The following is a 25914-nucleotide window of genomic DNA, read 5'->3' as shown; positions in this document are numbered from 1 at the left end:
CTCCGGGGCCGGGCGCCGGCGGCAGCGTGACGCTCGTCCGGGGCGGTCCCGCCGCACCTCCCGCCCCCGCGGTGCTGCCGGCCCCCCGCCACCATGCACCGCTCACTCCGCGCCTGCCGCCGCCTCGGCCGCTCCGCCGGCCTCCTGCTCTCCTGCCCGCCGGCCCCGCTGCCTGCCGCCAGCCCCGGCCGCTGGATCCCGCCGCCGCGCCGCGCCGCCATGGTAAGCCCCGGGCGGGGAGCGGGCAGCCGTGACCTCTAAGTGCCACCGCCGGCCGCCGCCGCCCTCGCTCCGCCCCCGCCCTGGCGGGCAACGGAGAGCGGGCGCTGGCGGGGGAGCGGAGCCGCCGGCAGGGCCGGGGCTTTAATCCCGCGTGCTGCTCCGTCGGGAGCGCACCGGCACCGGGAGAGACGTGGCCGCCATCCCCTGCCGGGCTTTGGCGGCGTTTCCCGCACCGTTCTGCGGCAGCGCCGGCCGGGCTCGGCCCCGCTCGGCAGGCGCTGCCGGGCAGGCCGGGATGGGCAGCGCGCAGCTCTCCCGTGGCGCTGCTCGGGTGAGATTCACGCCCCGAGCAAGGCCCGGTGTGGGCGGGCAGGGCGGGCATCCTGCGGTAGGGAAGGTGCAGGACCCGCCTCACAGCGCTGTGCTCGGCAGCTGCTGCCGCGGGAATTGTAGGCCCTTCCTGGGAGCTGCTGAATTACAAAAAACAAACAGTTGTATCCTCACAAGAATGGGAATGTTCCTCACTGGAGTAGCTTTGGGCCTGTCGGAAAACTAGGGAGCTTTAAGCTGAGAACTGCCTGGTACTTGTAGCAGGCATCATCAGTAGATGTTCATATATAATAAATTTATTTTCGGGCTCAGACGCGAGTGGACTTGGTTGTTGCATGTGGTTCAACACAGAAACAGAACCACTATTCGGATAAGGAACTTCAAATGTCAGTACTAACACGTAGGATGTTGCAGGGAAGCCTTAGTCACAGGTGCCTGTTCGTGAGTTCACTCCTTAAAACAACGAGGTAATTGAGACTGTCAGAAGAATTTCAGCAGTAAGAGATGTGTTTGCGATTTTATTGATTCCTTAGTTTACTGAATTAGTTAATAAATTTATCTAAAACATTAGTTTTCAATCTGTGATATTGATTAAGGTGTAAAAAGTAGCGTTTAAAAGAGCAAGCACCCCAACGAGTGAGAAAACTTCATGGTGGGTGAAACTTACCTGCATAAGAAAACTGGTGTCAGAGCAAACTATGTAACTCAAACCACTGGCCTGTTGGATAGTTCTCTTTTTTATTTTGCCATTTGACATCGTCTGAGAAAAACATTATAGATCACAGCCTTCATTCGTTTGCTGAAAGCCTGCTATTTATGAAGGGCTGCAATCGTACAAGAACGAGATGTGTTTTGCTCTTTGCAGGTCAGAAATGTGACCAGTCCTGTGTGTATTGTCAGTTCCTTGGGTTTAAATAACAGCACTAGGTAAAACAAAACATCTCTCCATGAATTTGGAAGTCGGGCAGCTGTTGAATTCTTACAGGAAAAGTTCTGTATGTTTTTATGTAAAAGAAGAACCACCAAAGGATACTAAAAAGGTACTAACCAGTATTTAAATTAAAAAAAAACCCAAACAGCCACCCAACAAACCCAAGCCATCACTTTTTAATGTTTGTAGAGATTTTCTCAGTAGCAAAAGTTGTTTTAAAACACGTTGTGTATGTAGATATAACCAAATACTCGTGCTGTCCTGGTATGTTTGTTGTGTTGCCTTTACTTAGAGGTAAACTGCAAAAGATATTTTAAATGGAATTGTCATAATGGTCCTTCTGTAGCTGAACATTGTAAAATGTTTGGGTTATAAAAGGTAAATTTCAGAATTTGTGACTCAAATTATGTTATGAAAGAGGAGCAATGCTTAAAAATGGAAGAATTCTTCATCTGCTAAAGAGAGCAGTTGAACAGAAATTACATACTCTGACAGCCTTGAAAGATTGTTTTTGACATGCTAAAAATGATGGTTCTATGAATTTAAATACTTGTATCCAAAGGTTGCTGCATCCATAAATCAGAATGTAATTTTCCACAGGAAGCATTATTGCAGCAGTTCTGCCATTTGAGTATCTCTGATGTGTTATGATGCAATCAGTTCTGATCAGTTCCCTGCAACAAGGCAGTACAGGTCTGTTTGCCTAACTCTGCAAGCTTTGGACTGTGTTTTCTAGGGATTTTGGAGGGCTGAGCATACTTTGTCAGGCCTTCTAAGGAAAAAAAAATAAATTTATAAATGTGAGGAACACTGGTTGTGAGCAGAGCCTTGCTTGTAGCTAGGATGGAAACTAGGTGAGCACAGGAGTTTGCCTTGGCTTTTGGCAGAGTTTCCAAGTCTCCTTTTGGCTTCTCCTGAGGCCCAGGAAGGGGGAGTAGAGGGTTGATGAGATTGTGCTGATGCACCATTTTGCAGCTGGTCCTCTGGGTCAGGGACTGACTGCAGAAACTGCTTTGCATACAGGAACTGGGACCTTCAGCTCGTAAAGCCACTCAAGAGGTTGAATTCTGGCTGAGGAGTGAGGGAATCATGTTTGTTACATTCACGTTCAGACAGTGGCTGCTGCAGGCTGCTGCACCAGTCTGAGGGTAATGCTGCAGCTCAGTTACTTCAGTCTATATGAAAAATATCACTTGGCTTTTTTACCTGATGGCACCTCTTACTTAAGGAATCAGCAAATTGCATTCATCTTAAAGTACCTAGTCCTATTAACTTCGTTGGAATTTATGAATGTGGAATTGGCTAGGAAAGTAGATTGTTTTTTAATAATGATTTCATTGTTGAAAAGTACTTTAATGAAGATGTACTGATCCTATTTGTCTTTGTTTCACTGTTGTTGACATTGGAATTATGTAAGTTTGAGGAATCAGTTGTGCAACTGCTAGCCTTTATGTCCAAAAGGTTACAGGTGGTTTAACTTTGTGTATTGTTTGAGGGTGAATACTTTTGTTAATTTAAACCACTGATGATTTTGAGTGCTGGGCTTGGAGCTGAATTGGTTCTGCTTATCCAGCTCTGTGAAAGCTTGACATTGTGTGCTTTTACAAGGTGTCCAAATGTCAAAAGCAGGGATTTTGAAGATTGTGAGTCAATCATCCCGACTGTTGGAATATTAATGTGTGCATGTGTACAGTAAGACCCACAAGCATCCCTGTTAAACATTTTTGGTAGTAATATGCCAAAGAAGCATTTACTATGTTCTCTTTCTTGTTAGCATGTAAATGAATGCTAAGCAACTCAAGCAGGATAAAGGGGATTAAAGAGCATAGGAATGACATACTGTTCCACACTAAGCTTTCTATTCTTGTGGAGTCAGTGCTTGGGAGAGCATCAGCCAAAACACAAGATGTGGGGAGGGGGACAGCAATGTGAGAGCTAACCCTTGTTGTGGGCTGGGCTGCAGTTTCTTCAGTTCACAGGCACCACCTCCTCACTGAGTACTCAAAGTGAGCAGAGCTGGTGTCTTTGGTATGTGACTGATGGTACCTGATGGCAGAGTGTCTCCATCTGGCTGGGAATGATGCTTAGGACAATAAAAAGGCTGGGACACTTCGCCCTCCCTGCCTGCAGCTTGCCATCCACAGTGATGCAAACCTGGGCAGGCAGAAGGTCAGGGCTGCTGGAGAGGGTGTTCTGGCCATGACCCTCTGACCAAGCTGTGCTCCTGTGAAAGAACACTGAGACCCACTAAAGAAGGAGCGAGTAAAATGAACCAAGAAGAGAGAGGAACAGTCTGACTTCAGAAGTGGACTCCTAGAGAAGAGTAAGAGCTGCGTGACCATAGACAGTGCTTTCCCCATCTTCTGACCCAAACTCCTTATGTACTAGGCACTGCTGAGGTCCCACCTCAAGTACTGTGTTCAGTTCTGGGCCTCTCAATTCAGGAAGGATAGTGAGGTGCTGGAGTGAGTCCAGAGAATGGCAATGAAGCTGTTGAAGGGTCTGGAGCACAAGTCCTGTGAGGAGCAGCTGAGGGAGCTGGCGTTATTTAGCCTGGAGAAAAGGAAACTTGGGGGTACCTTATCGCTCTCTACAGCCACCTGAAAGGAGGCTGTAGAAGGTTGGCCTCTTCTCCCAAGCAACTAGTGACAGGATGAGAGGAAATGGCCTCAGGCTGCACCAGGGAAGGTTCATGTTGGACATCAGGAAGAGCTCCACTGGAAGGGTGATCAGACATTGGAATGGGGTGCCCAGGAAGTGGTGGAATCACCATCCCTGGAAATGTTTATGAAATGACTGGATGTGGCACTTAGTGCTATGGTTTTGTTGTCACGGTGATGTTTGGTCAGAGGTTGGACTTAATGATGTTGGAGGACTTTTCCCACCTTGATGATTCTATGATTTTCACATCAGGGGTTTTCCTGAGTCTGTGGTTTGTCTGTAGAATAACCTAGTTTAGCTCTTTCTTTTGAGGGCTTATCTTCCCTCAAGGCTTGTGGACTTCTTGCATTCTCAGCATCAGCTGGCAAGGAGTTTCACACAGTCTGTGACTTGTGTGATGAGCTGCTCCCTTTCCCTTGCTTTGAACCTGACTCCCACAGGCATGTTAGGGCTCCTGTGTCTTCTGTTGGAAGAGACAATGAGCAGCTAATACTGGTTATCCCTCAGTTTTCCTTCAATTCTCAGGTTCTCTTTTTTCTGAACAAAAAAGTAATTTGTCTTAAGAAAGCTGTTCCTTACCTTTTATCAATTTCATTGCCTTTGAACTGTTTCCAGTAATACACGCTTTGGAGATGAAAAACCAAATCTGCACAAAGACCTGTTGATGAACCATGATGGCCCAGCAGTGCTTCTGTTTGTATCTTCTACTTTTCTAGATAGTTCCTTGCATCTGATTTTCTTCTTTCACTGCACTGCAATACTGACTTGAATCTGTTGACAAGAGGCTTCCCAAGGACTCACTCCCAAGGGTCGTGGTTAGGTCAGGAACTCAGCATTGTATATGTAGATACTCTAACTGCAGGGCTGAGATTGTTTTACTCTGTCCATGAGAAAGAGATGAAAAAGACTTCTGCCCCTTCCTGAAGACTCTGAAAGAACAGAAAGTTGAGACTTTGCTGACCAAGGTGTGGGAAGAGGAAGAGCAAACTGCTCTTGCTTCCTTTCCAGTTCCATAATATTTCTAGGGCTGCATTTGAGTGTGATTGCATCATCACAAATTGATGGGCTGTTCTACAAAAAGTAAAGAATTACTTTTTTGGGAATTAATTCAGCTAAAATTAATTTACCAGTGCCTGTGTTAGATAACAATAGATGCTAGATGTATACATGGCACAGAAACATTACCATATGTAAATATTGCACATAATATACCTAGATAGTTCCTTTGTGTTGCACAGCTAGAGAGCAACTGTGTTACTGGTTTATTAAGCTAGAAAGGATAATTAATGGTCAGTTAATGCATTAGTCAGTTGCTCCCTTCCAGTATTAAGTGTTGCATGTAGTGTGGATTTCAAATAGGAGTAGTGTTACGTGTGTATCAGTTGGATGCTGCCCGAATTCTTACCATGCTACTTCTTCAGGTGGGTTTTAACAAAACACACGTTCTGTAAATTGTAAACTAAGTAACTAATTCTTTGAAAAGGAGAATCAGAGTCTTTTATCAAGATGGGGTTTCATGCAGTGAGCACCCGAGGTCTTCAGCCTTGTAGTGATGCTTGTCACATGGGTCAGCTGTGGTACACGCTGTTTGCAGTTGGGGCATTTAGTGAGACAGGTGCTCAAACTAGAAAAATATCTCAACTTTGAAAATATAATTAGAAAAATACCTATGACTAGCTGCATGTCTGTGTATTTTTTTCCCTCTTCTTGAACCTCTTTTTCTTGACTACTGCTTTCAAAAAGAATATACTTACTGACAGTGTTTGATTTTTTTTTTTCCTTTTCCACAGTCAACTAAAGAGGCATTTAGGATAGAGTATGATACCTTTGGTGAACTGAAGGTCCCAAGTGACAAATACTATGGTGCCCAGACTGTAAGATCTACAATGAACTTCAAGATTGGAGGTGTTTCAGAAAGGATGCCAGTAAGTAATTCAAATCTGTGTTTTCTTCTTCTCTAGAGTATGTTTTAGATGTGAAAGAGAATATCTTCTTCTTAGGCTTTTGCTGGAAGTGTGAGCAACTTTGAATTTTAATTAAAGGTAGAAAATGGCACTATATTGTCCTGGTAGAAGTAGTTCTTGTTGAATTTAAATAAATTGAATATTGCTTTTGAATAATTTTATGGTGTTGCTTTATTTTTTAATAACCAGGGTCAATAAAAATAAAAATTACAAAGATGAAAAAGCAAATGGAATTTGTCTGATGTAGCATTTATACAGTTTGTTATTGAAGTTGTCTGGCATAGCATGAATTGATATAAACTTAATTTGTCACATGTAGCTGTGCATAGACCATTAATGTGCATGTGCTTTGTCATACACTGACTTTTTGTGTACTGAAATATGTCAGTTTTCCCTCAAAAGGCTTTTAGAGATGGAACCAGTTCAGTTCTAATGCATGTAACTTTTGATACACAGAGCATACCTGGGCTTGCAAAAAAAGCTGTGTGCTGCCCTCTGGACTGCTTGGGTGAATGTTGCTGTGAGTGGGAGCATAGGTCAGATGACCTGGTTGCTCTCTGGTTTGGTTGATGGACTACTGCTGGATTTAAGATCAGAAGGAGTTCTGTTTAGAACTAGACATGCCCTATAAATTGCTAACATGTCCCTTGGAGGAAAGAAATTGTGTATTTAAACTTACTCCTATGTCTCAGGTCCAAGTTATAAGGGCTTTTGGCATCTTGAAGAGAGCAGCTGCTGAAGTAAATCAAGACTATGGTCTCGACCCAAAGATTGCTAAAGCCATTGTACAGGCAGCAACTGAGGTAGGAACCTGCTGTTCAAAATACTAGAACTGCCCCTGTATTTTTGTTAAGCTTTTCACAGGAGGTTGGGGCATTGGCATTTCTCAGATTGTTACAGGAAGGCACTTCTGGTTAGTAAATCTTGTTTTCCAGATACCATTGACTTCATATAATATTTTACTGTTTTCTTTCTTGCATGTAAAGAAATGATAGGATGTTCAAATACATGTTGATAAATGCCACCCAAGTGCAGAGTTGTGAGTGACCATTGTTTGAGGTGCGATAATATCAGGTGTTTTACTTTGTATAAATCAACTGATTTGTTGATTTGGTTTTTATCTGTTTTTATCTGTTTTTATCTGTTAATCTCTGCACTTTTAACAGAGTTTTCTTGTTCATACTAGCTTAAAAATATTTCAGTGTTTGTAGAAGCCTTATTCTCTTCCTACCATGTGTAGCACCTTAAGTCCCAAGATTCAATAGCTTTGGAGAACTCCAGAATATGTCCAGGCTCTTCTTGTGGTTTCTAGGGTTCCCCTAGTTAAAGGTGGATTAGAAGTTTTGGTGGATTAAGGCTCCTTAGTTTAGATTCATAAATTCTAAAAGTTGTTTGTGGCTTTTTTTTGTTGTATTTTAAAAACACCTCTGCCATGATATCCTTTCCGTCACCTCCAAAATAATTTTCTAATACAACTTAAATAGAGGAATCAAGTTACTCTTGGAGGTGGGAACATTGCCCCTGTATAAGATGGGGAATAGAGAAGATTCTTTTTTGAAAAGCATGATTGCAGGAGGACTGATGTATGCTGGTAATCTGGTTATCTAGCCTCAGAGTTGTGATAACAGATCCTTTGTTTTTCTGAGGCTAATATGCATGGGGGTGATACTTCTTGGCACAGATTTTGATAGTATCACAAACACATGTTTAGAAAACTTTCTAAATGTCTAAGATTCAGCAGGCTCCAAAAGATGTTGATCAAACAGGAGAGTACCTTACAGGAAGGAGGTGTTTGATACTAGCAGCCATCTGCTGGTTTTGTTGGTGCAACATGTAATGTCTACAGGTGTAAGAGGTCTGGAACTTCCCTGTATGGAATTTCTTTATTGAGAAATATCAAAGTCCAGTTACACTGAGAGAAGATGTAACCTAAAATATGTTTTAAAAATATTTGCTTTCTATGTCTGTAAAAACATGAAGTCCAATTCTATATATATCTGTATTTCCCAATTCAGTGTCTTCAAAAAGCAGAGTAAATTTTTTTCCCTTTTAATATCAGGTATTACATAAAACCCTCTTAATTATGCTAGTGTAAATTTACCATTGTTATATGTAGACTTAAATATATAATGGAGAGCATAATTTTAATTATGGCAATAAAATTTTCAGGTTTATGTTTGTTTTTTTTCCTCATGGAACAATTTTTCTCTCTTTTTTCCATTATAGGTAGCTGAAGGAAAATTAAATGATCACTTCCCTTTGGTGGTGTGGCAGACTGGTTCTGGAACTCAAACCAATATGAATGTCAATGAAGTCATCAGTAACAGAGCCATTGAGATAATGGGGGGCACACTGGGAAGCAAAAAGCCAGTTCATCCAAATGATCATGTTAACAAAAGCCAGGTTGTTACACTTGTATTATACTGCTTTAAATTTCAAAAGTTTTATGTCTTTGAATTGTGAATTTTGAGTTTTCTTGTATCCACTGGTTAGATTAAAAAAAAAAAAAGTTTTGTGGACAACTGTGGCAACAATTTTCTGTTTTATTTCAGTTCAAAGGAACTTTAAGATGCTTGTCAGTGACACTATGAGCTTTTCAGATTAAAAACTTTGAACTCATTCATGATAGATAAATTCACACATAATGTATTAGAGGTGGCCTTGTGACAACCACTGCTGCAGTCTTAAAGAAGTTAAATATAGGTCCAGGTTCTAAAAGTTGGATCATAGTAGACATTTTTATTATACTTCACTCTTAAACTTCTCCTAATCTGAAGGAAATATTAAGCCACTGACTTGGCTGTTTTCCTTCCTGATCCTTTGTGGTTTCTCAGTATCCTGTGAATTATGGATTTAACATTATCAAAGCAACACGAGTGTGTTTTAAAGTCACCTACAATTCCTTTAAAATCATCTGTCCATTTGTTAGCCATCTCTCTTAACTGCTGTGGTAATTATTTTTCTTTTCTTTGTCACAAGGTTGTTGTGAACAATCTATACAATTTAACTCTCTGTGGGTGTTAAATAATAAGTCATAAAAATACCACCATAATAAGTCATAAAAAATAAATGATAAGTCATAAAAAATTGATTTATCAAAAAGGAACTGATCTTGTGGAACACTCCTGAGTTGCTTACTTATTTTAGTTTCTAATTGTCTATGAAATAAAGAGAATAAAGCCATATAGGTACATCTTACAGCAGCAATGGTGAGAAAAGCTTGTAAATTAATTTCCTGAATTTTCTCCACAGAGTTCAAATGACACTTTCCCAACAGCAATGCACATTGCTGCTGCCCAGGAGGTTAATGAGGTGTTGTTACCTGGACTAAAGAAGCTACAGAATGCACTCGAAGGGAAATCCAAAGAGTTTTCCCAAATCATAAAAATAGGGCGCACTCATACGCAAGATGCTGTTCCACTTACACTTGGACAGGTAAAAAAGAAAAACTAGTGCATTTCTTTGGAAAATTCTTGTAAATGTGTTGGAGGAAATTAAGTCAAACTTAAGGATTAAGTTTAAGTTAAGTTTAATTAAATTTTAAGAGAAAATACAGCAAACTGGCTGAATCTCAGTCTGAGTATTTTTAGTCTGTACTGGAGTTTGCTGGATATGCTGTACTCTAGTACATATATCATAATTTTTCTTCTTTTTTTTTTCCATATGTGCTTTACTTCTAACAGTACTACAATATAAATTGTTTTTAAATGATGTTTTATCACCAAATAACCCTGCACAGTTTTTCTGTTACTTTGACATTGCATGGAAGAAGTAGCTGTAGCCTGTAGTCTGTTAAATATATATAAAAAAATGTTTTGCCAACACACACACACTAAGTATTTTGAATGCAAATCTTTAATGCATGATCCTGTGTGTATGTATGTGTGAATATAAAATATATGTATATGTGCAAATATTATCATATTGTCAGGAATGGTTTATATTAAAGTAATTTGGTGATGAATTAAACTGAATTGATAGAAATCCAGGTAAAATGTATGGATTTTTCCCAAGAATGCCCAGGTGGGGTTTTTACTAACTAAAATTAAGTGGACAAAGCCCAAGATCCATTTCTCTATTTGTACTTTGAGAATATTCATTTAACCTTGGAGCTGATTTTCTATGGAATCAGATCCTGCTAAGTACACAACTGAGATAAAAGGTGAGAGAAAGATGCATTATATGTATATTTTTATATGTTAAGATTGGCTTTATGTATATTTCTTTGTAGCATGGGAGCAGTCTTTTAATAGCTGTATACTTTCCCTGTTAATGAAAACATGCTTAGATTTAGCATTTGGGTGACATTCAGTGTCTTCAGGTTTTTAAAGAAATTAGTCAAATCATGTTAAAAATCTAAAGTAATCTAGCTGCTTATTCTTGGTTGTTGTCTTAGTTCCCTAACTTCATCCTCCTTTCTTTTGAAGGAATTTAGTGGCTATGTGCAACAAATTAAATATGGTGTGGCTAGGATTGAATCCACCATGCCAAGAGTGTATCAGCTGGCAGCTGGTGGGACTGCAGTTGGCACAGGATTGAACACAAGAATTGGCTTTGCTGAGAAAGTTGCTGCTAAAGTGGCTGAACTGACAGGTGAGGAATGATACTGAGGAGTGAGTTATCAGCAAAGCAGTGTATGAAGCATACAGTCAAATTCTAACTGCACCTTTTCAGTTTCCATACTTCTCAAAAGCTTAAATTGTATTTGTATTTTAACATGAAATGTTTGTTAATGCCATGTGTTATATGCCTTCAACTTCAGAGTTTTTGTGAAATGTGTTTTTATAATCATACTCAGTGCATTAATAGTGACTGAAATTATGATGCCTATCTGAGTAAGGCTCTTTGCATATGGATACAGTTTCAGACTTCTATTATTAGCCCAACATAATGCTTCTGTCTTGATCTTTGCTCCTCTGGCTCTCTTAATTTACAGTGACTTGGCACAAAAGAAGGGAAAAAAACGCTTCCAAAGCCACTCTGGTTTTTTTCATATGAAAGAGTAAAAGTTAACTGATTTTTTTTTGATTCTGTCTTTCTAGATCTTAAAACATAACTTATAGTGCAATTGAGGTTTTTGATCTGTAAATGGGATTTTTGTGCCACGGTATCAGTTTTTAAAATGCTCTCCAAACAAATGTGTACATCTGTCATTTACATTTGCTGTAAAATCTGAAACTTGTTTTAATGGATCTGTTTTTCAGTGTCTTTCAGAAGGGTGAAGACTTTCTTGTACCCTGAGAAAGAATTAACTTGCTGTAAACAACAGCTGCCAGGAGCAGTACAGGGCATGTTTGGGTGGTGTTAGGAAGCTCTCCCATCTCAGTGGATGCTTTGTGTCCTCTGTGGGCAGGTTGTATGGATATAGGGTACACTCCTGAAGTTCCACGTGCTCTTACAGAGAATGTTTATTGGCAAGGACAAAAGAAAAGGTTTGGAAAGATCTCTGCAACTGAGAAGGCAGCTGTGTAGTTCAGAAGTCCGTGCAAAGTGGGTGGGGTTTGGTGTTTGTCAGGAAGTGCAAAACACTAGAAGTTATGGGAATTATGCTGCTCTCCTTCAAACTAGTGCTGAAAGCTCAGATCAGTGGTTCTAGGGGGCAGAAATCCAACCATGAGTCAGTCTGATGTCTGTAACCACTCATAGCATTCTGCTGGAACTGTCCTTCCAGGGCAAAGTCCTGAAGGAATGTTGTTGATTATGGAACCTAGGCTTCAATCTCAGGCATTTGATTAATATAAACAGAGCTGTTCCTTCCATTGCTCCTGTGCTTTTGCTGTTGGCAGGCATCTTCGTAAGTCTGAACCAGCTTCTCATGTTCTGGCTCATTTTTCTCTTTATTTTCTTATTTTTTCTTATTTTCTAGTTTATTTTTCCCTTCCTGTCCTGATACTGAGATGCCTCTTTTTTTCTTTCAGTAGTTAATTTCATTGTGATTACTTCTTATTTGCCCTAATGCCTGCACTGTGCTGCAAAAAATCTATTTTTATAACTGAAAGCATCACAGCATTTAACAATCTAAAGTATCTAATTTGATTTAATGCAAGAAATGTGTAAGTTGGGCTAACTTCTGAAAGATTATTGACATTCACAAACTACTGTGGTGCAGAAGCAGTGCTTAGAATGCAACACTATGGAAGCTTGAAATTTGTACCTTCGTTGTAGGTAGATACTAAAATTTTATACTCTTCTATGTTTTTAATAGTTTTTATTGTGTCTTTTTGTTTTTAATTTGATTAAGAAATACATTTGTGAAGAAAGCTCTAGGGGAAAGAGATGTGTTACAGTGCTATTAATTTTTAATTTTTATTAAGCTAGTTATGTGTTTGATTGTCTGGTTTATGTCTGCCAGGCAGCGCTTCACTGGCTTAATGTTTATGCCCTCTCCCTGTAGGTTTGCCTTTTGTCACTGCTCCAAATAAGTTTGAAGCTCTTGCAGCTCATGATGCTCTGGTGGAGCTCAGTGGAGCCATGAACACAGTGGCATGCAGTCTGATGAAAATAGCTAATGACATTCGCTTCCTGGGTTCTGGACCGCGCTCTGGGCTGGGAGAACTCATCCTGCCTGAAAATGAACCAGGGAGCAGCATCATGCCAGGTACAGAGAAAACAGAGAAAACATAGAGAAGAATTACCTGCGGTTTTTTGTGGTGTTTGTTTTTTTTTTTTTTTTTGACCACTGTCTCTTAACAGATGTTTCCAAACAACATCACAAAGTCCAGTAAGTCCATGATTCCCTCAAGTTTTATCTACTGCCCTATTTTACCAAAACCTGTGTTCATAAAAATGCTTGCACACAGCTATGGGTTAGCAAGTGTATGGGAGAAAGTAGTATCTGTATTATTAATTATTTATTATTATTTATTATTTTATTATTAATTAATATTATTAATTAATTGTTATTTATTAATACAAGCATACCTCTCAAAGCCTTCTTTTAGAATTGCAAGATCTCTACAATCTTTAGGTAAAGGCTTTTCTGACATAATCCTTAATCTATTAATTGTAGCAACACCATCACATGACTTCTGTCTTCCTAGCATTAGTGCTATGTTCTCACATTTTCCCTTCTGCAATGATCCCATTGTATGGGAGGATAAGAAAGAAAGGAATAATACTAGTAATCATACCTTTCCTCTGCTAAAAAGTATGTATATATGAATACTGTACACCCAAAACTATTCTAAGATTTTCTCCTATATGATAAATTAAAAAAAGAAACAGGTCCTGAGCATATCTGGCTCTTAAAAAAGCAAACAACGGTTTGAATGTTCTTAGTAGGATTGTTTTAAAACATTAAATCATAAAACCATAAAACAAACTTGTTGGGAGGCCCCTCTAACTTGGTGTGATTGTTGGCTTTGGAGTGGGTTGTTTCATGTGTCTGGGGTTTTTTTTGTTTCTTTGTTTAGTTTGGGGTTTGTTTGATTTTGGTTGTTTTGTTTTTTGGTTGTTTTGTTTTTTGGGTTTTGGGTGGGTTTTTTGCCTTTTTTGGTGGTTTTTTTTGGGGGGGGGTTGTTTTTTTTGTTTGGTTTGGTTTTTTTATGAGAAAGTGTAATAACTTTATCACATAGTAATTCTAACAAATAATACTTTCCTTAGGTTGAGTGAGGTTTTTTTAGTGATCTCCCAGAAATGCCAACTTGCAGATGTAAAGACAGGTTATAATCTCTTGATTATTAAGAATGGTGGTAATGAACAGCTGTTTAGCTCATGCACATGTGATCAAGCTCTGAGAATCTCAGGAGACTGCTGAAGCAGCCATAGCTATTCTACAAATCCTAGCTGAAAATACTGGAATAGTACAGTCAATTTAATATCATTTGTGGAAATACTTTTATTTTCTGTGGCGCACAGATACAGATGAGTAAGACAAGTTACCTCTTGCAAAACATTTTCTACTGAATGTGATTTGGTAAATGGCTGCTGGTGGTTGGATCATTGGTTTGTTTCTCCCTTTCATTCTCCTTAGGTAACCTTTTTCTTTCCCTTCCCAACCAGGAAAAGTGAACCCTACCCAGTGTGAAGCTGTGACCATGGTGGCAGCCCAAGTTATGGGAAATCACGTTGCGGTTACTGTAGGAGGAAGCAATGGCCACTTTGAACTGAATGTCTTTAAGCCCATGATGGTAAGCTCAAAAAGTTTTACTGTCTAGGACTTTTTAAGTAATTATACAGTCAGATAACTTACGGACAGAAAGATCCTCAGGGGACACTCAAACACTGCCAGGGCTGGGGCATGCACAACATCCCTGGGCAACCTGTTCCCTTATGTCACCACCCTCCCAGAAAAGAATTTCTTTCTGATATCAAGCCTAAATTTTTGCTCTTTCATTCTGTACCCATTGTTCCTTGTCCTATCACTACAGTTCTGACAGAGTCAGTCCCTCTCTGGATTCCCTGTAGGCCCCCTTTAGACACTGGAAGGAAAACAGTCTGTTAAATAAGTTGATATTGCAGTGGGGGCACTGGTTATGAACAAAGGTGCCAGAATGTGCAACTAGTAATATCTGAATTAAATGATTGGTATTTCTTTGTCTTGTTAGATCAAAAACGTTTTAAACTCTGCAAGACTTCTAGGAGATGTGTGTGTTTCTTTCACTGACAACTGTGTAGTTGGAATCCAAGCCAATACTGACAGGATCAACAAACTGATGAATGAATCTCTGATGTTGGTAACAGCACTGAACCCACATATAGGTAGGTTTAAGGCTCAGAAACTTCTCAGAACATGATGTTGAAATATTTTATGGTAACATTATTTTGTACGCTTTATTTGTATTGTCACAATGTTTGGGAGACCAAGTAAAGTCAAAAGATAATTTACTTCAGCATCACTGATTGCTTTTACTGTTGTAAAAGTTGTGTTCTCCTTGCAGTGGCCATGCAAGGATATTAGAAAAAGAAGTGATTAGAGTCAAAAGGAGATTGGGACAACTTGTGTACCAGTTTTCCTAAACTGACCTCTAATAGTGATGAGTGAAATATTACGAGATTTTTTTAAAAGAGAAGGTCCTGTAAATCTTTGATCTAAATTAATTAAGACCGGAATTACAAAATTTACTTTCACTTTAAGTTAGGAGTTGGTGTAAATATTTGGTGTGCATTTCCTGCAAATTGAGTTAAGCAGTAATAATGCTTAGCAAATAATTCTCCAAAGACCAAGTGTCCCACTTTTCTCTCACCTCCAATGAATCATCTGAAATTGCAAATGGATAACTCGTTGGCTTTGTTTTGTAACAGGATATGATAAAGCAGCCAAGATTGCCAAAACTGCGCACAAAGAGGGGACAACGTTAAAAGAAGCTGCTCTAAAGCTGGGGTTCCTTACTTCAGACCAGTTTGATCAGTGGGTGAAGCCTAAAGATATGTTAGGTCCTCAGTAACTTCTGTATAAAAAAAAAAAAGTGTTCTTATTGTAAAAAAATAAATAAAACAAATATGATATCACGGAATCCAGTAGTTGGAAAAGACTTCTGAGATCATTGAGTCCAACCTATGACCAAACATAACTGTATCAACTAGAGCATAGAACTAAGTGCCACATCCTGTCTTTCCTTAAGCACCTCTGAGGATTGTGATTCCAACACCTCCCTGGGCAGTCCATTCCCATGTCTGATCACCTTTTCTGTGAAGAAACTATTTTAATGTCCAGCCTAAACCTCCTCTAGTGTACCTTGAGATTGTGTCCTCTTGTCCTGTCACTTCTTACCTGGGAGAAGAGGCTGACCCACCCTGGTACAGCCTCCTTTCAGGTGGTTGTAGAGAGTGGTGAGGTCTCCCCTGAGCCTTCTCCAGGCTAAACACCCCCAGCTCCCCCAGCTGCTCCTCACAGGACTAGTGCTCCAGACCCTTTACTACCTTCACTGCCCTTCTCTGGACCTTTCATAGTACCTCGATGTCCTTCCTGAACTGAGCGGCCCAGAGCTGGACCCAGCACTCGACGTGCAGCATCACCAGTGCCAAGAACACGGGGACAGTCACTGCTCTTGTCCTGCTCGGCGCGCTACCTCCGATTCATAGCGCGTTTTTGATAGGCTTTGGTTTTACACGCTTTCCTGGCGTTTTAGACACATCAGCTGAGCTGCTGGTACGGGGGTGATCTACACTGCGAGCAGGCGCTGCAGGCACCAGTTGGCTACAAGGGCTGTATTGAGGGAGAAAAGCGTTCCCGTGTGCGGGACAGCTGTGCCTCCGAGTGGCCCGAGAGGCAGTGACGCCCACCGCCATGCAGCAGGGTGGGAGCTCCGGGATGCTTCCTGCTTCCCCGGCCCTTCCTCCGCGGGGCGGAGCGGGGCGGAGCGGGGCGGGCCGGCCGTGCGCTTCCGGGTCGGCCGGGAGAGAGCGCTGCCGCCGCCGCCGGGGCCGGGAGCGACGCCGAGCCGCCGCCGCCGCCATGAACCGCTTCTTCGGCAAGGCCAAGCCCAAGGCGCCGCCGCCCAGCCTCACCGACTGCATCGGGACGGTGAGTGCCCGCCCTGGGCGCTGCGCGGCCGGCAGGGGCGGGAGCGGCGGGGCGGCCCTGGGGACGCGCAGCTCTGCCTAGGGGGGTGTGTGTGAGTATGTGTGGGGACACTGCTGTGCGGGGGCACTGTGTATGTCCATGTGTGTACATCGCAGAACCGCAGAACGGCTTGGGCTAGAAGGGACCTTAAAGGTCGCCCAGCTGCACCCCCTGCCACGGGCAGGGACACCTTCCACCAGAGCAGGTTGCTCAGGGCCACACCCGGCCTGGCGGTGAGCACGGGAGTGTGCTGCATTCCCACACACGGCGTGTTTTGGTGCGGTGTGTCTGTAGGTCCGCGCACAGCAATGTACCTTTGTTTGTCCCGATACCTAGGCCTGTGTTTGTGCCCTGTGCCTAGGATGACACAAACATCCCATAAATGAGGGCACACAAGGTCCATGGAAGGAATGGCTCTCCTTACATCTTCATGGATGTTCTCAGCATTTTCATCTGAGGACTCCTTTGATTGCACCAGCTAACTCCTGCCACGGCAAGTTGTGGCAAGGCAGGGGCAGGAGCAAGAAAATCAGCCTCCCTGTCCAATAAAGAAGAGTGTTCTGTCTCCTAGGGGTGAGTAGGGTTGCAGTAGGGTTGCTGCCAAAGGTGTGTGCCGTGGGCAGATAAGACCAGACCAAGTAAGAAACGCTCAGGAAACATTTATGCTCAGAGCACTTTACAGCTCTTGTCATATTGGCCTGCCTGCAAGGAGGCCGAAGAAAAAGTGTTAAGATTTATTTTGTAATTTCATACTCTTTTTTTTTTTTCCCTTTAAAATTTGTGAAGAAAACTGTAGTATGGTTTTGCAGCTCCTTCTGTTGTATGCTAATTTTAAGAAGTGAAAAAAAAAGGAGTTTCTTGAGTATTTGTGTCAGTAAACAAAGGTCAGTAATGGATGTGGTATAAATGTAGGTTAACTAAGGCTAACCAAGCTTTGTCACTGGAACCTGACAACAAAAAGTTTCTGTGGAAAAATCACAGTTTTCTTCCCAGAGGATTTATTTTGCTATCCAGTAAAGAGACTCTCTGAATTAAATATCTAATATTTGTCAGTGCTACCTCCACAAACCTATGCATCAGTCTCTTGTGTATATCACTGGCTGGTATGGGGAGAGAGAGAAGTGGTTATAATGTTTTTCCTGGTACTTTATCTTACTGACAAACAATCTGTATTGCTTTTTAGCAGTATTAAACCCAAACATAATTCTAAATATATTGAGTTAGAACAGTGAAAAAACACCTGGTTGAAAATCAGGATTAGCGTTCCCATTGTTGCCAGTAAACACTTTGGTGGATGACTTGTACTCCAAAATCCATGTGAGATACTTTTATTAATACTTAAGTTCGCCATTTTGGAAATATAAGTGGAAAAGCAGGACACCTTGTTTCCCTCACAACAACTAACTCCTTATTAGTTAGTCTGTTAGATTTTTCACGCTGCTTTTGGCAGTTTCAAGTTAATGTCCATTTTCTAATGTTGAGGTAAATAAAAATTTAGATAGGTCAGCAGGCTGTCTTCTTCTGAGAGCTTGTTGAATCCTAGTAGATTCTTGGGATACATAAAAGTGTAATTTAAACAGCTGTTTTGATTGGCAACACCAGGAATTTAGGGGTTTTTCCCTAAAAAAAAACACTGCTGAACTGAGTTTTGATCCTCTTCTAGTTGTCTGTAATTGCATTGTCTGAAAGTTTGACTATGCAAGACAGCAGATTACTCGAGAAGCAGAATTTCAGGTTTATTTTTTGCATGTGATGACTTTGGCAACCAATGATGAGTTACAGGGTGGTTTTTAAAATATGAAATGGAGAGCCTGTGCTGGTCAGCTGTTGAGAAAAGAAGGGCTGGCTGCAAGCACACCCCTTGAGAGTGGGTCATCACAGCGACTCTATAAACTTCCCAGTTTTGATGCCTTTCCATTTCTGTGGATACAATTAAAGTTTAAGACATCCACGTATACTAGTAAGCATGGGGAGAAACATGCTTCCGTTAGAAGTTTGACGTTTATAAATTAACTTTTTGTGCCAAGTTATATGCAATAATCTACCTGATTTGTGAAAGATTTGCTGTCTTTTCACAATCGTGGAGTGTCTTGGTTAGGTTCTGCTAAAACTCTAGACATGATTAGATTTTTTTATCTTCAATTACATGTGAATTATTATTGAAGAGTGTTGTGTGAGATATTAAAAAACTTCTACTATTTCTTTACAATGTTAAATCCAGCAGTTTGGAAGCTCAAGTAATGTTGCTTCTGGGATGTTTCTTGTCTTAGACACATCTTGCTGTGCCTTTTGAAAGAGTCGAATTGCTGTGTAAGATCTTACCATGTTACTTCAGTGGTAATTAGGAAATGTGTTTGGTGAGCACTGATTAATGTAACACTTGCTAAAAGCGTAGACAACTCTTAGGCAGCAATCATGCCTATGTTTTGGATGTTCTTTCCTGTGTAGGCAGGTTTAGTTATATAAAATTCATTGTGCTTAAAGGCAGGGTTTTTTTATGCTTTCTGGCTGAGCACAGTCAGATGACTCAAAGCTGTCACAAGGCCGGTAGGAGGAAGGATGCACCAGGAAGTGAAGCATTAATAGTGCTTTTACCTTTTCCTCTTTGAAAAAATACTCTAAACTTACGGTTTTTTCAGATTAGTAAGTAGGAAACATAGGGGAAAAAAGTCTTTTAGTTGTGACAACTGTGTTAAAATTCAGAATCACTTTCTTTGTGTAGATTGAGGCCCTTCTATAGAAATTAAACGTTCATCATGTGCCTTATTTGTGAGTAATAGACAGAAGCTCTTCAAGTCCTAATACACAGTGTAGTTTTCTGGATAAATTAGATCAATTCTCTCCTCTTCTGTCCAGTCTCATTTTTAAAAGCTGAGGTCCTGTGTTGTCATGTGTGTGAAATTTTTACGTAGTTTATCAATGTAGGAGGTTCTGTCTCTGTTTCCTGCTAGTACTGCTTGAGTCATTATATAAATAAACTGACTGGAGGCTGACCTCAAAGGTGCAGTTAGCTAATGAAGATCTTAAGGAGGTGCTATGCTTTGAACCTACAGGAGTTTTAAAATCACAAATTTCTTTCTTCCTTGCTATTAGTAAAATATTTGGCATAACAGAAAACATGTTACAAAATTTTCAATGCCAGCTGTGCCCTGGCACTTTAATATCCTGTGTGGAATATTCATATCAGATGTTATTCTTGGGTGCCTCTGGCAAATGCACGTTGCTATCCTAGAGCAGGGTCTTAAAAGGGTCATTGAAACACTGAAAAGAAAATCCATATAATTGTACATGCTTAGCCACACCATTACCAAGTCAGAATTGTAAATTTGCACTGATGGGTCTCATGCTGTAATTGGAATGTGATTATAATCTAATCCCTAGAGAGGCTCCTTGGAGTGAGAAGTTAATAAGCTTTATTTTGTTGTTTCCAGAGAAATGCTGGGGTAGCCCTTTCATGTTAAAAAGGCCTTTTATGCATTTGTGTATGCTGTTAGAAATACCTGTAGCCGTGCTTGGTTGTGTAATTGTCATCTTTAACCCTCTTATGCTGAAGGGTTAAAATATATTCTAAATGAGAGCTCTGTGGTATGCCAGCAGGTAACACCTGGAAGTTTTTCATTCCACTTTAGTCCCTGGCACTATGTGTTACTAGAAATTCCTGAATGGAGACCTGACTTGAGTGGGTTTGCAAGGGAGCATCTCAAAATGATGAGAACATGTTACAATGGTAGAGCTTCCTGCAACCTCAGTGTGTTGTTTCTTGTGCTCCTTGTAGAAGTTGTTTCACTTGATTCTGGTTTTGGATTCTCTGTAAAATCTAACCTGCTTATAAAACCACTGAATGAAGAAACAATTCAGTTAGAAACACCAAAACGGAGTCTGTTCTTTTTGTTGTCCAATACCTGAATAAAACCTTAATGAATGTTGTTTTCTTTGTTTTTCTCCTCATGTATTAAAGGTGGATAGCAGAGCTGAATCAATTGACAAGAAAATTGCTAGGCTTGATGCAGAACTAGTGAAGTATAAGGATCAAATGAAGAAAATGAGAGAGGGACCTGCAAAGGTAAGAATCTTCTGTGGAGTTTAAGCATGAGAGGATGTGACTCACACTTCTTGTCATGTGATTTAGCCAGTTCATCAGGTTCTTAAAGCTGCATCTTACCCTATGGATGAGATATAAGATCCTGCAGGATTATTTTTATTAGACATGCATCTTTGAACAGTGTTTTCATTGGTTTTAATTTGTTCCTGAGTGTAATGTAATTCCTCTTGAGAAGTAACTTGTTTCCCTTCTTACTTGTTACCTGAATTAAGTCTAATAGAGAGACTCTTTTGTTTGTCATCCAAAATAAAAAGCTCCTCACTATGCCTAGAGGGAGCAGGGCAACCCATTTTTTAAGGGGATGAATTTACAATATAAAATGTATCTGAAAATAAACATATCTGATATAAACAGTATTGTTAAAGTACCTGTTGCAGTATTATTTGATGCTGACCATTAAAATGCGTTAATGAAAGATAATTCTGATGAAATAAGTTTGACATTTTATTTTCCTTACTGAAAATGTAATTCAGGAGCTAGAAACTGAGAGTATTTTCTACTAGAAGCTTTGTGTGCTCTCCTGTTTTGTTCATCATTAATACAGGCCAAATGCTGAATGTAACTACTGTTAAACTCTTGGCACTAGTAACTGAGAAATCTTTTGGAAAACTTGAACCCAATGCATTAGGTTTAAACAGCATAATCTAGTGTAAAGTCAGATATTTTTTCTAATGTAACACTACTGTGTCTTTCAGAATACAGTAAAGCAGAAAGCATTGAGAGTGTTAAAGCAGAAGAGAATGTAAGTTGAAACCTTTTCTCAGTTTGTGGTTAATAAAAGTTTGTTTTCTTTAAGGGGTGGTGGCATACTTTCATTTCTCTTTCCAGTACTCTCCTGAGCATTCTTTAAAGAAAAATGCTGAACAAACCTTTCAGAAGCATATTCTTACAGATTTCGCATCAGCGTATTTATGATTATATGTCAGTATATAAATTTGGATTGGTACAAGATGACCTAAATCTGCTCATTATTACAATTATGTTTAGCTCCTAAACTTTCTGAAAGATTGCCTGATTTTATATTATTAATTGATAACTCTAAATTGTGTACTTGATGACCTTGTCCTGGTTTACTGGAAACTCACCTGTTCTCTATGGATGCCCTTGAGGACTTGAGTAAATGTAGTGCAGGTGTTGTGTCTATGCAAAAAACCCCAAAATGGATAGGACTGATGATCCTGTGGTCTGGTTTTGTCTAGTGTACTATCTTGAAAGTGTCCAGCAACAGATCTAAAGGAAAGAATATCAGATCATGGCAAGCGTTCAGGAATGTTTTATTGGAATATCTCATAGTCCATGAACTGCAAATCTTAGAAGCTGTCTGAGCCAAAGCTCCTATCATTTTGTATTTCATATCCCTCAGATGAATTGTACCTTTATGGACTTGCTCAATTACTTGTTAAGTATTAGTGAACCCTTACCATCCATAATATCATATGGCAAGGAATGCAATACCTTAGTTAGATATTGTGAGGAGAGGACTGCTTGATTTTGGGCTTTAGGGTTTTTTTTCCCCTGTTTTTTGACTAGGCTGCTTGCTAATCTTCCTTGGTGGGAATACTGGGCCCCTCGTAATAGGCTGTTGTCATATCCCTTAGTAATTTCTTCTGATCTTGTGGAACAGTAACCTGTGCAGTCATTAGTCGTCCAGAAGGTTTTGCTTGTCGATCCTCCTTGTCCTTCAGACCTCCCGCTTTGCATGTTAGAAGGACTCTTGGTTAATTTTTATGCTTTTGTTCTTTTGCTTAACTTGACATGGTACATTCTTGATTTGATACAAGTTTAGCTTTGATAAAGATGATTTCTTAAATTTTAAAGTGTCTCTTTTCTCTGTGGTTACTCTTAAAGGTTTCCTTTTGGTACCCTATCCTCCCCCTCCTCCCTGCCCTGAAAAACTCCAGTGTGGAGCCACTGTGGTTTGGATAACCTGCCAACTCTTCCATTCTCCTTACAGCAAAACCTAAGACCTTACAGCAGTAGTGAGCATAGCATGCATGTTTAGTTTATGGTGATGAAACTTTTGCTGTGTCCTCACCTACTTTGTCAGTCTAGGCAAATGCGGTGTTGCTGTCAGTTAAAACAAAGCTTAGTTCAGGAATAGCTTTGTCAGCTTCAAATACACAGAAATGCGTAATGGTCAGATTTTTATGAAGGTGTCTATTCTGCAATTGTGTATAAGAAATGAAAAAAAAAACCAAACCAAATTTGTTCCTATCTTTAGACTACTGCTGCTGATTTTTCAACTCTTAAAAAATTAGGAGTGTTTGTGGTAATAAATAGTGTGGTGTTTTAAAGCCATTATTTACCTTTTTTAATAGGTATGAACAACAGAGGGATAATCTGTCACAGCAATCTTTTAACATGGAACAAGCTAATTACACTATTCAAGCACTGAAGGATACAAAGACAACGGTATCAGTTTATTAATCTCACACTTGTTTAATTTGTTTAATCAGTGCTACATCAGTTACAAGCATGATATTTGACTTCTAGGTGGATGCAATGAAACTGGGGGTGAAAGAAATGAAGAAAGCTTACAAGCAAGTCAAGATTGATCAAATTGAGGTGAGCTTTTATAGTTTAAATTATTAAAGAACAAAAATAAGTTCTGAAACAGTGATGAGTGGACTATGTAACTTGAAGGTAAGATGACTATTTTAGTTTAGTTTAGTTCACATGCATTTGTCTGCCTTTTTTATGGGACCACCATCATAATTCCTTCCTGATTTTTCTCATACTTGTTGGCCTTAATGAACTGATTATTGTTTCCTTGCTGAGCTAATCTTTAATCACTCCTTTCCTTCCCTTTGCACTTCAGCATCAGTGTTAGTGAATACTTCCTTCTATGGTTTTTTTTTGTTCTTCTTCACTTCCCTCTACTAGTAATAAGCAGATTAGTCCTTTACCCCATCCAGTTCAAGATACTGCCTGATTAAAAAAACCCAAAAAACCTAAAACCAAAAAATCCACAAACAAAAAAATCCACTAACCAAATGTCAGCAAGGCCCTGACTTCAGAACATACATAAAAACCCCCATAAGATCTCTAACTATAATTTCAGGTATGCTGCACTTATCCAGCATAGGCTCTTATCCAATGACAGTGCTGAATTAATCTAAATTCTATTTTTTATATATGGCCTGCATGGTAAACCTTTAGGCAAGTATTCTTCCCTTACATGTACTCAAGTACAGTGCCAGTAAGTATGCTAATGTATTTTCTAAATTCTGCTGTGGCACAACTCAGGTTAGTGCTTATTTTCCAGATGGTAAATTTAATTTGCCTACCTTTCATTTCATACCTTTTCTGCTTTTCAGGTACTGTTGTCCTGAATGTGTGTGTCTTGACCTGTGTTTTTGCTTCTTGAAAAAATGGTTTATGCATTAAAATAATTGAGTGCTTTGTGTACTGGAATTACTAAACTGAATTTGAGTAAATATGGACCAATTGAAAATTATATTTGCTTCAGGACATACAAGATCAATTGGAAGATATGATGGAAGAAGCCAATGAAGTCCAGGAGGCACTGAGTCGTAGCTATGGAACACCAGAGATTGATGAAGATGATTTGGAAGCAGGTTAGGAAGGGGGAGGATGTTTTTTTATATTACTGAATATAAAAATCATCATAGTGTCATACAGTGATTTTTAATTTCATTGGTTGAATTATTTAAACGTGTTTTAAAAAGCTTTAAAAGCTTTTTTAAAACATTAAAGCTGCATTTCCTGTAAGAGCAGTAACAAGAGCATGAGACAAACATGAAATACCAATGGAATGCTACAAGACAGGGAAGAAGCTTTCTCCAGAGAGTGTGTGTGTTTGAGAATTTTTGACTGATGCTAAGGGAATGTGAATGTAAGCACTGAATATGAATCCTGAGTCTGTAAGAGCAGCTTTTCTCTTACAAATGAACTTCATGCATAATGTTTCAACCAGTATAATTCAATTTCAGAACTGGATGCGCTAGGAGATGAGCTTTTAGCTGATGAAGACAATTCCTACTTAGATGAAGCCGCATCTGCTCCAGCAATCCCAGAGGTCACTCCTACAGACACAAAAAACAAAGTGAGTCCTTTGCTCTTCAACAGCAAATTATGGTTTTGGTTTGTTTTGGATTAATCACATTTGTGTTGGTTGCTTGATATTTGGGATCCTCATTATTTTGAACAAAAAAGTGCGCTTAATGTTTTATGTATTTTGGATGCATAATTCCAGAGAATTTGAGAATACAGTGTGCAGTATACTTAACACTCTTAATTATGTTTAAAAGAACTAGAATGACATTTTGTCACTCCTATCTAACACTGTCGGACTGCCAGCTTTAATCTTAAAACCATAAGAAAGGCTGTATGTTTGCATTTGGGGCTTTAATAGAGCTTCGTAGTGAGGAAGAACACAAGAAGACGCTCTTGTTTTGATTCCAGCTGTCTCACACAGTGACAATTGCAGATACAGACACTTTATAGGAGTGGTAAGGAAGCTTCTGTGAAACGCTCTGGTTGGGGGAGAGTTGTTAACCTGTCATTTCTTCTTCTTTCCTACAGGATGGCGTACTGGTGGATGAATTTGGGTTGCCAAAGATCCCAGCAACATAAATGTTTCAAAAGCACAATGTGTACAATGAACTATACTTTTCAAATTGTATTAAGAATCTTTTTATTTTAAATCCTGGAGAACTTGTCTTTCCAGTGTAACCTTAATATCACTACATCCTAGAATGCAATATGAGTGGCTGATGGTGTTCTTTCTTTGGAGAAAGTTGTTCTACTACTGACTTTTCTGTTAGTGGAAAATTCGTCGCAGTTCCCTTCAGTGGAAGCAGTCAGTCTGATAGGTTTTGATTTCCGTGTCTTATGGACAAAGTAAAACGTGAGGACTAGTGGTGGCTGTCGGTAGCTGAGGTTTGACTTTGTATTATGTTTCTCTTTCTCGAGACTAAGACTGTATGTTGCTGCTTACTCTGTAAAATAGCTCCCTTATTACTACGTCTATTTGATAAAAGAACTGAAAGCAATTTTTAAACTACTGCAGTCCTGAGACTTTTATGCGATTGTACTTGTAACCTTCTTGAAAACTGCTCGGGTTTCATTAACTTTATGTATTCTATGGACACATAAAATCACGTAGATTAGCAGATCCCTTTGTGTGGCGTTTCTGGCAATTAATTTTGTCCCAAGAACGGGGCGGGGGGCAGATTAT

General features: G+C 39.8%; 2 protein-coding genes across 2 annotated transcripts; both read left to right on the top strand.

The window, feature by feature from the left end:
* The first annotated feature begins 53 nt into the window (after nt 1–53).
* On the top strand, nt 54–15563 carry FH (fumarate hydratase). Its single transcript, XM_085052289.1, has 10 exons — nt 54–222; nt 5935–6069; nt 6801–6911; nt 8335–8511; nt 9361–9543; nt 10536–10701; nt 12503–12706; nt 14110–14237; nt 14655–14808; nt 15352–15563. The coding sequence occupies exons 1-10, from the start codon at nt 94–96 to the stop codon at nt 15492–15494; spliced, it is 1530 nt and encodes a 509-aa protein (XP_084908415.1). The 5' UTR covers nt 54–93; the 3' UTR covers nt 15495–15563.
* An 847-nt stretch (nt 15564–16410) lies between these two features.
* Nucleotides 16411–25851, top strand: CHMP5 (charged multivesicular body protein 5). The gene is made up of 8 exons (XM_085052293.1): nt 16411–16573; nt 20571–20675; nt 21410–21456; nt 23033–23126; nt 23208–23279; nt 24184–24292; nt 24668–24780; nt 25260–25851. The coding sequence occupies exons 1-8, from the start codon at nt 16505–16507 to the stop codon at nt 25308–25310; spliced, it is 660 nt and encodes a 219-aa protein (XP_084908419.1). The 5' UTR covers nt 16411–16504; the 3' UTR covers nt 25311–25851.
* The last annotated feature ends 63 nt before the right edge of the window (nt 25852–25914 follow it).

This window comes from Lichenostomus cassidix, chromosome 2 (assembly GCF_008360975.1).
Source record: "Lichenostomus cassidix isolate B80296 chromosome 2, HeHo_3.0, whole genome shotgun sequence".
Lineage (NCBI taxonomy): Eukaryota > Metazoa > Chordata > Aves > Passeriformes > Meliphagidae > Lichenostomus > Lichenostomus cassidix.
Note: the sequence above shows the minus strand (reverse complement) of the source record. Positions and strands in the feature narration are given on the sequence as shown.